Raw genomic sequence first — 12247 nt, forward strand, 5'->3', positions numbered from 1 at the left:
GTTTGGGCTTACTCACAGAGCCTCCAGCCTTTGTTCTTTATCTTGTTGGGCTCTGACCTCGAGAGATTGAAGATAAGATAAATTACGGCACGCAGTATTTCACTAATGCCTTCAAGGTGCGCTTGGAAGTTGGGAATATGTTCTTGTTTTGCTTAAATTTCTTAAATTAAAAGACATTCCTGTTAATTGTCACAAAAGTATTCACACCCTGTGAACGTTTTCAGGTTTTGTCCCTTTACAGCGCATGTGTCAGAGTCGAATCAAAGCAGTTTTTATCTGTTTACTGCCAAACGTCAGTCAGTCCCTCCAGTTTCTTGCGAGTTATAATGGAAATTCACGGAAAATCAGCAAATCCTTGCACTTTTTAATGCATAATTGTGAGTTTATTGCAGATTTCTGGCAAAAATTGTGGAAAGTATTGGATTTGTTACTTCTACTAAACATCTGCTTGAGCCTTACTTGATTTATAATTCATTACAATACAGCAAATAATAAAAAAGTCGCATTTGCCATCTGAATTAGTACCACAAACACTTTGATTTTTACTGCAAAAAATCCCAAAAACAATTGTGAAATCCTGGAGGGGCTGAAAATATGTTCAATCTTACTTAATTTAAAGAACGTATGTGTATTTTAACAGTTAGTTTACAGGTTTAAGCAACACGTTCTGGCAGAACCGGCCCTTTGAGTGCGTTCAAGGTCTTGATTTGGCCCAAAATGAAACTGAGTTTGACGCCCCTGCTCTACAACCTCAAGCTTTATTTTATTAGGATTTTATGTGGTAGAAAAATACAAACATTATCATTTAACAATTGCAAAGTGAATGGAAACATAAATCTGAAATGTGTGGCATGCACATGTGATTTGCTCCTTTGAGGTAACATGATGCTTTTGGAAGATGGATGCAGTAAATTGTAACTGTTACTGTTTTATCTGATAAAGATGTACAACAACGCAATACTCTCTCAGGTTTGGAGAATTCGGTTGAAATTAACTCAAAGGTTATTAAAAAATTCTCAATAGCGTTATCACTTATAAACTGAACTGAATTAAACACAGAATATTAAATATTCAGTGGGATTGTTAAGATTAAAGTATATTCATGCAGTAAAATGGACCAGTCAAAGTCCTAAACTAACAAACTCCATCCAATCTGCCTAAACTTCATGAGCAAAAACAGATTTCCTGGATGTGAAAATCGTCCAGAACCTTAAAGCCGCAGCGACAACAAAACGTGGTTCTTCACAGTATCGACCCGAGCCTGAGCACCAGCACGTTTTCAGAAGAAAAAAAACAAAAGTGCAGAATGATGTATGATTTTCCTTCCACTTCACAACGATGCTCTTTGTGTTTCTGTCGCGTAAAAAATCCAAATAAAACACGACAAAGTTCTTGAAACGCGACAGAATGTGAATGAGATCAAGGGTTTTAAATGCTGCTGAAAGTCTGTCACTGACTGTAATTGGTTAAAGACACACTCATAAATCCCCTCTGCAAAGACTATTAATCTGCTGTAATTTACACCAAGTTATGATAATAACTGAGACGATTATAAACCCTTGAATGTTTCTGTCCATATATTTTCAACATGACACAACGCTCGGGGCAAAAGGTTATAATACACTCGGAGCCTTATGTTTGCAGTTAATTTAAAGGGAAACAACAACCGCATGACTCCTAAAAAAATAAATAAATAATCAGCCAAACTCTTGCGACTGCAGTCACATGTATGACACGCAAATCCCCATCACGACTCGGCTGTGAATCAGACGGCTTTCTGCGCTTTTGTGCGTTTCGGCGAACACAGCGCAGGCCGGTGTGCGCCGCGAAAGAGCGAGCGAGCGAGCCCGGCGTCTCTATAGATGAGAAAAGCCGTGTGATATTTATGTGAGTTTTATTTCCCCGCTGTTCTCACTGTAAACAAAAGCCTCGTAGACGGCTCCATCTCCAGAACGGCGGCGGTGGGGGTGTTGCTCCAGAGAGAGAGAGGGGAAAAAAAAAAAACCCACGGGGAATGATAAAGGTTGTAAATATTTGCCGTTGCCGGGGCCGTGCTCTTGTGCAGAATTAACTGGCCCTCTGCTGGGGTTCTGGAGAAAGACCAGTGGGGGGACGGAGGTGGAGGTGGGAGGGGGCTCTGCAAATAACACGGCGCTTATAATCCCGTGGACGAGTGCCAGAATGTTTTATGCTTGCTTTAACGCAGATTATATTACACTCTAATTAAACATTCTATTCACAGCGAAGGGAACCCTGCGGATTCGATTCTTCTCCGAAAAGGCCTGGTTGAGTTTTGAACTCGGGGCGGCCCCGGAGTGAACGGCCCAGACAGTCTCCAGCCGTCTCAAAGAGCAGCTCCCACTTGCTCCCTTTATACAGCGCTCCCCCCACCCCTCTTATATATATAGTCCCTCCATAGCGGCGCATTCACACCATTGTAGCGGGTCGCGCCGCAGTCCTCTCTGGCTTTTCACGCCCCTCGTCCTCCTAAAGTCCATTTAATCATTGTGAGGAATGATGTAGGAAATCCATTGTCGCTTACACACAACCCCCCGCCCCCCTCCACCCTTCAGCTCTTTCTGGGTATTAGTAATAACTGTGACAAGACAGCAAACGAAGGGGCTGAGATCTTTAAGCGAGAGTGTTTCAGCTGCTTTTAGTTGGGCATTTTAATTCTGTCAGGTCGCTTAAAAAAAAACAAACAAAAAAAAAACGGGGGGCCATAATCGAGGCGAGCTGTTTTGTTGAAATGCAGCGGCATGCTCGTCTTATTTTATTGAGATCAGGCCAAGAGCGCGTTTACAAGCTGAGCCCGGGCTTGTAATCATAAGTCACTGTGCAGAGGATGTTCTCTTGTAATGTTATGGGTTTTGTCAAAACGAGTGCAGTCCTGCTGCCACGTTTATGGTTATGGTGCAGCTTCTTGATTCTGAGGTCGTAGTCCGCTCCGCCGCGCATCATCAGCTAAACGAAGGCGGGACAAGTTATGGAGCTGTGAAGACGTTTGGTTTCGCTTTTGTTTTTTGTTTATTTATTGCGCTTAAATGTTTTATACCATCAAACTCATTTTCATATTTAGGAAACACAAACTGCGTTCTGTAACCGGTCGTGCCACTCTTGCCGTTAAGTGTTTACGATAACTGGCGCTGAGTTTTTCACATTCCTGCGGAGGAATGCTGGCCCGATCTTCTTTCCAGAACTGTTTTAACTCAGGCGTACCGGAAGATTTTCACCCATGAACAGCAGCACGTCTAAAGACGCAAAGCAGCATTTTCCAAAGAGAAGATCTGATGATTCGATCAGCAAAGCATGCCTCGACAATCACACCGCCACCACCGTGTTTTCCTGTCCATTTAATGTTTTTTTGTTTTTTTTAAGATGTTTTATAACAGATTTAACAAATTACACACTTTCCACACTTGCCTCATCAGCTGACAGGATATTTTTCCCAGAAGTCTTGGGAATCACTAAAATGTTAACATGAAAGACATGCTGCTTTAGAGATCTTTATGCCTACTTCATGTTGTCAGGCAGGTTCTGTTTAAGTGCTTTAGATAAGATTTCAGTGACAATTGTTTATGTAGCTGGTAAAATTTAACTTAGCGGTCTTTTCCTGGATGTTTTTCCACCAATGGGTTTCCATGTCTATCTGGTTTGCAACATCAATTTATTTGACTTCAGGTCAACTATAATAGAGTACCAGTATTGTTTAGTTACCAGAATAAAGTGGCAGTTTTATGCGAACGTTGGCAAAACATTTAAAAAAATTAAAATGAGGAGCGTTGGAACACCTTGTGAAGTTTTAGTCGATTTACAGATAAGGAAATACTTCATCTTTTAACACATCAGCGTCAAATTATGAAACAACAGAGCAAAGGCCGAGTCCGTTTTAAAGAGAGTACTTTTTTCTCAATAAAACAATTTTTTTCCTCATAATTTTCTGATATAATTGCATTTTTACTTTGCTAATATTATGACTATATTCTTGTGATTAAGCAAAAAATAAATAAATCTCATAACCTAGCCCTTATACTCTGTCATGCAACTTCCTGAAGGGATGATTGAAATATTTTCTGTAATTTGTCAAAACATTTTTTAGAAAAGAAAGCAAGACAAAAATATCCATCGTAGTGGGAAATCGAATCTGGTTTGAAAAAGAATCAGAGATTTTATTATTAGTCTTAATAATGCCTAATTTAACAAAGGGGCAATTACTTTTCCACACCGGTCCAGTTTGGTTTGGGTCGCTGTTTCCTCTTATGAGATTATCATTTAAAAATCCAATAACTGCCTAATAATAATAATAATAATACTCGTTTAAAGAGCTGAAACGTTTAAGTGTGACATCAAAAGGCTTATTGGGCCAAATCTTGTTGATTTCTTCATCTCTCCCTCTGTCTGTCTCTGCCGGTCATGCAGCCTAACAGCAGTGGTCAGGGGGTTGGAAAGGTCCCGGGCCACTTCACCCCAGTGTTGGCTCCATCCCCGCACCACGGCCCGGTGCGACCCGTCTCTCTTTCCATGCCCGACACCAAGCCCATCACCACATCCACAGAAGGTAAAGGCTGGCGCCGTGTCCAGACATCTCCTGCATGCAGCAGCTGCGGTTTATGATTTATTTTCAATATGCTGAACAGATTTTGCCTTGTGACTGTTTTTGTTTGAGTTTTTCATAAAGGATCATCTGCTGCAACATTCAAATATTTATGGGTCGATTGATTTGAGGAGTACTGATTTAATTTCTGACTGAAATAAATTTTAAAAAATCACTGCATATGCTTAAACAATATAAACTTTGAAGTTTTTAATCATCATTAATGTGGCACTAAATTGTTTTTATTTTCAAAAATGTGACACTTTTAGATGGTAAGCGCATTATAATTTTTATATATATAATTTTTTTATATTTAAATTTTTTATGCATTTTTATATTATTATTATTCTAAATATTTTTATTTCTATAATTTTTAGTTTTATTTTAATACTTTATATTCACTATTTCATTTTCATGTTTTGTGTTCAGAATAGAAACTTTATTCCTCATTTCTAAATGCAACAATTGTTCACGTGGCTCCAGTGAAAAGAACCTTATAATACACAATATTGGTATTTTTCCAAGTTCATGTAATATTTGTTGGAGTTACTGAATAATCAGAGTGGGCCAATGAATGAGCCTTGTTGGGGTTTTTTTTTTTTTGTGGTTTTTAATTTACATTTCTCACACTAACAGTTGCTATTCTCTTAGCTCATTGTAACTATATCATCTCTAAAGACTTTACTTACTTACAACCTTTCAAAATGTATTTTTTTTTTATAAAGTTGTGTTATTTTCTTGAAAATAACCAAAGTGGTCCGACAGCTGAGCCCTGTGGGACTCCTCCTGGCCTTTTTCTATGCAGTGCCTCCTGTTTATGGTGGCAGATTTTTAATGATGTCAAATTCACTTTTATCCAAAGCTGACCGTCTTTTCTTTTCCCTGTGATCACTCGTCACTCAGGCTACTCGACTCCCGGCACCCCGACGTCTAATCGTTTTGTAGGCCTGAGCCCTAGAGATCCCGCCTTTCTCCACCAGCAACAGGTGAGCCGTTTTTCTCTGTTTCAGCATTAAGCTGTGCCTCTTAGTCTGATTATTTTCACCCCTCCTCCCCCACTTCTGAAAGATAAACATATATTTAAAGAAAAAAAAAAAAGAGCAGATCTGAACAAACTGGCAGAACAGCTTCTTTCACAGTTGATGTGTAACGAAGCTAAAAACAAACAAGCTCATTCCCTATCAAGCTATTTTTTCCTTTCTTTTTTTATGTCATTTTAGCACAGGTGTTAAGATTTACATTTAAAAACTCTCTGACAGTGAGAGAGTGTGGCTGCGATTTAGCAGGGTAGTTTAGAGAAAAGGAAATCAAATCTTTTGCTCCATTTAGAGAGAGAGAGACAAAGGTGGAGGGTCACTGTCTTCCTTGTCTCCTCTGTTTCCTTCACACATCACTTTAGACACTTCCTTATCCAACACACTCCTTTATTTAATTAAAAAAGTGCCGTCGTGTTACTGTAGGATGTCCTCGGACAGAAGTGGCAGCCCTTTGTGTGTGTGTGTGTGTGAGACGCGTTGCAGTTTTGGGGGCTTTTCGGACGAGAAAGCGAGGCTGCTCCCCTCCACCGTGTCTTATTGAGAGAGCTGGTCCGAGGCCAAGGCTTTTCCAACCACAACTAATTGAATGCATCTGCACACGGCTACATAACGATCGCTGGGTTTCTCCCCGGCTCCGATCTTTATGTTTCGTAAAAATCACAAACCTGGCCTCTGTTTTCTCACTGTCTGTCTCTCTCCATCTTTTATTTATTCATCATGGGATTTTGAGAAATGCTGATTTAAAATGGAGAAGGGGGAAAAAAAGGGGATGTTAGTTTTTGGGTTTTTTTGCCTGGTTTGGGACGCTTTTATTCCACTCGGGAGAAGAGAGAAGAAGAAGAGGAGGAGGAGGAGGAGAGGGAGGAGAGGGAGGAATCACTTGGCTGATGTCGTACAGTTTGTCTTCCACATTTTCTGGTAGCCGTGTTTTTTGTGGGCCATGAAGCGAGCTCAGAACACAGCAGCGATCCGAGTGCAGCTGCTGAATTTCGTCCAGCGATTTGCTCTCAGACTCGATAAAAGCCCATTTTCGCTCCAGATTTTAAAGCACGAATCAGCCAAGATGTATAAATATCCCCCCAAAGAAATCCAGCAGCAGTATTATTGACCACAGTTTGGAAAATACGTAAAAATGAGACGATTACAACTTTTCCTCGGGATTATTAGCTCGTTGTTTTTTTTTTGTTTTGTTATTTTTTTCCTTCCCCTCATCTTGTGTCTGTTTCTGCTTTGGTCGTATTTGAAGACCTGGACTTTGGCCCTTCGGGGCAGAAAACAAAAAAACTAGACTCGATCAGAGCCAAGTCTCTCAAGACTAAACAGTTTCTCAAAATACTCCGTCGTTGTCCTCATCTGGCAGCGGTGTGTTTATTGTGTCAAGCCCACGAGGTTTTTGCGCTTCGAGATGATAAACTGTGAGCGTTTTGTTGCAGCGCTGGGCCTCGTCTCCTCTTCATTTGTGCTCCTATTTAAAGGATTTGCACAGAGACCTTTTTAGATTTCCAAAATAAAATAATCAGGATGAAATTATAGTTCTTGCAAAAAGCATTCATAACTCCTCAGACTTTGCCATATTTCAAACGTGACAAAAGACAGACTTTAAAGTTGTGCCTGTTATGTTTAGCTGCTCAGAGCTTGGGATATTCTTTGAAGAACCTTACCGCACTTTAAACTTCTCCGTAGCTTCATCTGCTGAGCTCCTTGGTCTTCATGATGCCGTTTGATCGCCGATGTTCTAGAAAAAAAATTAATAAATAACTCTGAGGCCTTCACAGAACAGCTGTATTTATGCTGAGATGAAATTACAAGACGCTCTGGATTTTATTTAGCAGGCTTTCATTTTTCATTTCTACTCTTATTTTGCCATGTCCACTTAAATTTCCCACCTGTGGGAACTAATAACGAATCATCTTACCCTCTTACGTTTTAAAATTACATATTAATAATATTCTTCCGATTCACAATCGTGTGTTACTTTGAGATCCTTTGACATTTGCCAGAGTAATAAGGCAAAACGGGAGAGGCGCTGCACGTAAAGATCGTCTGATATTTGTTCAGACTATTTCTACTTGAGTTGAAATTGCTAAATTATTCCGAAACAAACAGATTGGAGGAGTTTTACAATTAAAGGGGGGGCCTGTATTTTTTAAATTTACGATAATGACAAATTACACACACGACACATTTGGCTTTAAGACAGAACAAAAACAAAACAACAACATCACACCTGCTGTACGAGTCGCAGGCAGCGAGCGTGTGAAAACCCCTCCATTCATCTCCTGCCTTGGTTAACCCCTCGAGGGAATGCCACCGTGGAGCATTCCACAGGGAGAGATCTGTGATCAGATGTCATTTGGTATTATCTAAGGAAGGATCCTAATCCACAATCTGCCCGCATCTGTTTGCTAACGTTCTCCGGCTCCATCCCCTTCCACCCCCTTTCTCTCTCTCTTTTTTTTTTCCTCCTTCTTCTTCTTCTTCTTGTTCTTTTTCTTCTTCTTCTTCGTCTTCTCCCCTGCTGCCCCGCGCCGCCGCTCTGATGTGCTGGTGCCAGCGGACAGATGGCGAGCCCCTCGAGGAGCGGTGGGCACGGAGCGTCTGGCTCAGCCCGCATGTCCTCTCCGAGCTATTGTCAAGCCTCCGGAGTGCGGGAACGACGGCGGGGGGCGGGAGGGAGGGGTGGGGGTACAGAGGGGGGGGGCGACGCGGGTTCACTTTCCCAACCTTCGATAAACAAAAACACTCTGAATGGAGCAACTTCTCATTGTGTCCTGATTTAGTTCTCCTCAGCAGCTGTTGATTAAAGGGACAATTTTAAGTGTTCGCTGCTGCCGTCTCACGTTTAGCTCAGTGACAGACAGAGGATGCAGAGAAACGTCTCCCTGAATAAAAGAATTAAACCGTCCAGGTGCTAAGAAAGAGAAAAAAGAGGGGGGGGAAAAAACCAAGAGCACATTTCTTGACCGCTGCAAATGGCTCTGAATATTCAGCGTCTTTCTGATTAAATCTCTCTTAAGAGCCTCTGCAGAGCGTCCGCCGCTGCACAAAGAGTGCTAACGGTGCACTTTTTATCCCGATGCATTACTAAATGAATGTGTTGACCACAGGGCAAGGTTAGGTTGGTGTTTGGCAGGGATAGCTCTCAGCTGGATTGCAGACACGTGCGGCCGCATAATGCATGCAGGGGAGACGACGAGGTCTGTGTGTGTGTGGCTTTTATGTTGCAGTAATTTGTAATCTGTATGTAAGGTTGGCGTGTTTTGAAATGCGAGATGAAGAAAGAGTGGGGGAAAGGGAGGGTTAGCAGTACGTGTGAGCTCGTGTGTGCGCGCGTGTGTGTATGTGTGTGGTTTAACTTCATTGCACTGTGACCCCAAATCAATAAAAACAGTTAGCTAATGAAAAAATAAAGTCTGCATGCTGGGGGGCATGCGCACTCCGTCCCGGACCGGGGAGAGCGCTCTGCAGTGAGGCGGTGGTGGTTATCGACGGGCTGCATGAGTCGAACGTGTTGCACGGCTTCGCCGGCTTCAGCAGGTGGAGCCTGTAGTGACTGCTCACAGATGAAACGCACCGCTTTGCAAAACCGCTCATGCAGCTGGAGCTTTTCCACATTTGGTCACATTGTGACAACCGCACAAGATAAAATGTGTTGGTTTTTTGGGGGGGGGGGAAGGAGAGTTTTATGTGATAAACCAACACAAAGTAGTGAATAATTGTGGCATAGAAGGGAACATTGTGGTGAGCATTTTTGTGTTTGGCCCCTTTCACTTTGACACTCTTAAATAAAATCTCATGCAACCGAATTAATTCCAGCTGTTCTGTGAAAGTCTCGGAGAACTTTAGCGAGCAAACATGGAGACCAAGGAACACAGCAGACGACACATCAGGGAAAAAGTTGTGGAGGAGCTTAAAGAAAGAGTTAAAACAATAAACCAAAGTTTGGACTTCTCACTTTTATCTCAGTCCATCGTCTGAAACGGGGAGGTGTACGGTGCAGCTGCAAAGCTACCAGGACTTGAATTTAAATCAAAGGCTGGACATTAACCAGAAAAGCAGCCAAGAGCCCTGTGACAACTCTGGAGGAGCTGCACTGAGCTGAAACTCCAAATGGGCAATCTCTTATCCTGAGGACTATTACACTGCAAAAACACACAATTTGACCAAGTAGTTTTGGTCTAGTTTCCAATGCAAATATCCTGATGCACTTGAAATGAGAAAAAACAGGCCAACAAGTAGCTTTTCAGCAAGATATAGTAGGTTATTTTAAGACTGGCAGATTATTTCACGTAAAAATGTGGGGAAAATGTTTTGTTATAAGTTTTGTTATAAGTCAGTGGAACAAATACGTCTTTCTTTTTTAGCAATATTAAGGAATTATTCACTTAAAAGAAGCTCCTGCATCTTACTGAAAACTTACCTGTAAGTCAGTTTTGCCTTATTTCAAATTTACTGAGACACACTTGCTCTGGAAACTGGACCAAAACTACTTGGTAAGATTTCGTGGTTTTGCAGTGTCGTGGCGCATTTTCTGATTATCGTGAAAAAGATACAAGCAGAAAGTGTCCGGTGGGAGAGAATCACAGGAAGTGGAAAACGGTGATCGGGTCAGGCGAACCTGAAGCAGAACTGAACAGCGGAAAACGTAACCCCTGAACGCAGCAACTCCACTTTGAAACACAGCGGCAGAAGCATCATGCTGTGTCGTTTCAGTCGAGACTTAGAAACGAACGTTCACAAAAGCTTTTTATAAAAGTCGAGAGATGGTTTCAATCTCTCAACGTGCAAAACGCTGAATTTAACCCGGAACAGGTTGAAATCCTGCGACATTTAGACCCGATGTAAACTCACGCCTCGTTCTTTAGACTTTTATTTGTTGGAAACAAAACGAAAGCAAAGCATAAGTTTCCCTTCTACTTCACCGTTGCTCACTACTTTGTGTTTATGACGTGACAGAATGTGGAATAATTCAGAAAGCATGGATACTTTTGTGAGGTGCTATTTACACACGCCACTCACATTCTCTAACCAACTAACTCCATTAAATGTTCCTTAACTTCCAGGTTAGCTGCTGCCACTAACTCTAACTGCATGCCCCCCCCCCCCTACCCCCTTCATGTCTGCTCTTAATTGACTGTAATCCCCACTACACCAAATTACATATATATATAGAAAGAAAACTGCAGTTCATCAAGTACATGTGTTTTAAATTTTGGGCCCGTTCTGAGGTCCTGCCCTTGTCCTGCATGCATGTGTGTATACAGTGTTGAGTTGTAGTGTAATCTGAAGTGGAAGTTGTCTTGGCCCAGTGATCTGACCGCTAGGTTTCAATTGACAGCTGAGGAAGTGTGACTGGAGCGTGACTCAAAACGGCAGGCATTATGGCCCCAGTGCCACTGACGACACTTTGGGGATTGCTTGGCAAAGGTAACCTTTTCGTTCTTTTCATCTGCCGTCTCCCTTCTGTCTCACACAACACATGTATTTGCACTTTTACCCTTTTGAAATTTAATGTCTGCTCTTTATTTTTTGACATCCTCCACATAAAGCAACATTTAAGGGAAGCGGTGTTCTCGCACATGAGTTGCGGCGCCTATTAGTGCCGCAATTACTCCATGCATTTCTTTGATGGGAATTTTTTATTTATTTTTTTTAAGTTATAGCCCTTTTGTAAAGTGTTTCACTCCCTCCTTTTTGTTCTTTTCTCCCCTTTATTCTGACTTAAGCACTTCCCTTGCAATTATTAAGCGCTTGCTTTCTCCTTTGCTAAGTCATGTTTAGAAATGCATCGCTCAGGCTCTTACCGGCGATAAACATTTCCAGTTTTCTTTGAGGTCTGGGCTGATCATTTCCACTGCAACACATGCAAACTCACCTGTGTAGACTTTACTTTAGTTATAAAAGCAATTGCAGCAATCATCGACCATAAAAGACTAAAAGTACTCCATGTTCCTTGGTTGGAAACTACCTCAATCAAGCCAAATGGGAGTACCTTTGGTTCGAACCCAACAGAAATTAGTGGGACTCCCGCTAAAGATGTGTAAAAAAAAAAAAAAAAAAAAAAACTTTAAATATAGTAATCATTTTATTACCGTAGCTTAAACTCTCTTTTTTAAAAAATCCAACATTTAATTTGACTGCATGTATTAAGTGGAAATAAAATCCTAAATTAAGAAACATCATAACTGAGTTTTTATCTTAGCTTCACCAACGTCTGCTTAGCATCTGCCAACTTTTCATCCTACCATTACAAAGGTAAACAACAGGGGCTACAGAGGCTCCAAGTTTAATGTAAAGCAAGAATGAGGGTGTAGAAAAGCACCGCATTGCCACTCTCAATGCACTGCAGAGGATGAGTGATGCTGTGGGCCCATTTCTCTTCCTAAATCCGTGGAATTAGAGCAAAAAAATTTAAATGAACTCTTTGAAACGTCAAACGTTTTGACAAGAACGCTGTGGCTGTTTTCCAGTGGTTTAAAGCCTGAGTGTTTCAACCAAAGCAAGACAGGAATCAGTTCATCTGACACAAAATCAATTTTTTTTTTGTCAGATCTTAATCCTGCAAAGTGAAATGACTCTATCTTATTTCCCCCCCCTCTTTATTTTAATGACGCTT

General features: G+C 41.3%; 1 protein-coding gene and 1 long non-coding RNA gene across 10 annotated transcripts in view; one reads left to right on the plus strand and one right to left on the minus strand.

The window, feature by feature from the left end:
* The window catches only part of LOC103480720 (nuclear factor 1 B-type), a 96090-nt gene that overhangs the window by 71119 nt on the left and 12724 nt on the right, over positions 1–12247 (plus strand). For 4 of the 5 annotated variants that reach the window (XM_008435877.3, XM_081599905.1, XM_008435874.3 and 1 more), the window contains exons 9-11: positions 4420–4558; positions 5498–5580; positions 10970–11058. In XM_008435877.3, coding sequence (XP_008434099.1) covers positions 4420–4558; positions 5498–5580; positions 10970–11058 — 311 coding nt within the window. The remainder of the gene's footprint in view (positions 1–4419; positions 4559–5497; positions 5581–10969; positions 11059–12247) is intronic. The other variant, XM_008435878.3, reaches the window with a different exon arrangement.
* The window catches only part of LOC103480719 (uncharacterized), a 63851-nt gene that overhangs the window by 21799 nt on the left and 29805 nt on the right, over positions 1–12247 (minus strand). For 3 of the 5 annotated variants that reach the window (XR_536150.3, XR_014084840.1, XR_536153.3), the window contains exon 5: positions 7293–7366. This is a non-coding gene — a long non-coding RNA (uncharacterized LOC103480719). Of the gene's footprint in view, positions 1–6974; positions 7097–7292; positions 7367–12247 lie in introns of those variants that run through there. The other 2 variants (XR_536151.3, XR_014084841.1) reach the window with 1 other exon arrangement.

The sequence above is a fragment of the Poecilia reticulata genome, chromosome 18, assembly GCF_904066995.2.
Source record: "Poecilia reticulata chromosome 18, P_reticulata-male-v2, whole genome shotgun sequence".
Taxonomy (NCBI): Eukaryota; Metazoa; Chordata; class Actinopteri; order Cyprinodontiformes; family Poeciliidae; genus Poecilia; species Poecilia reticulata.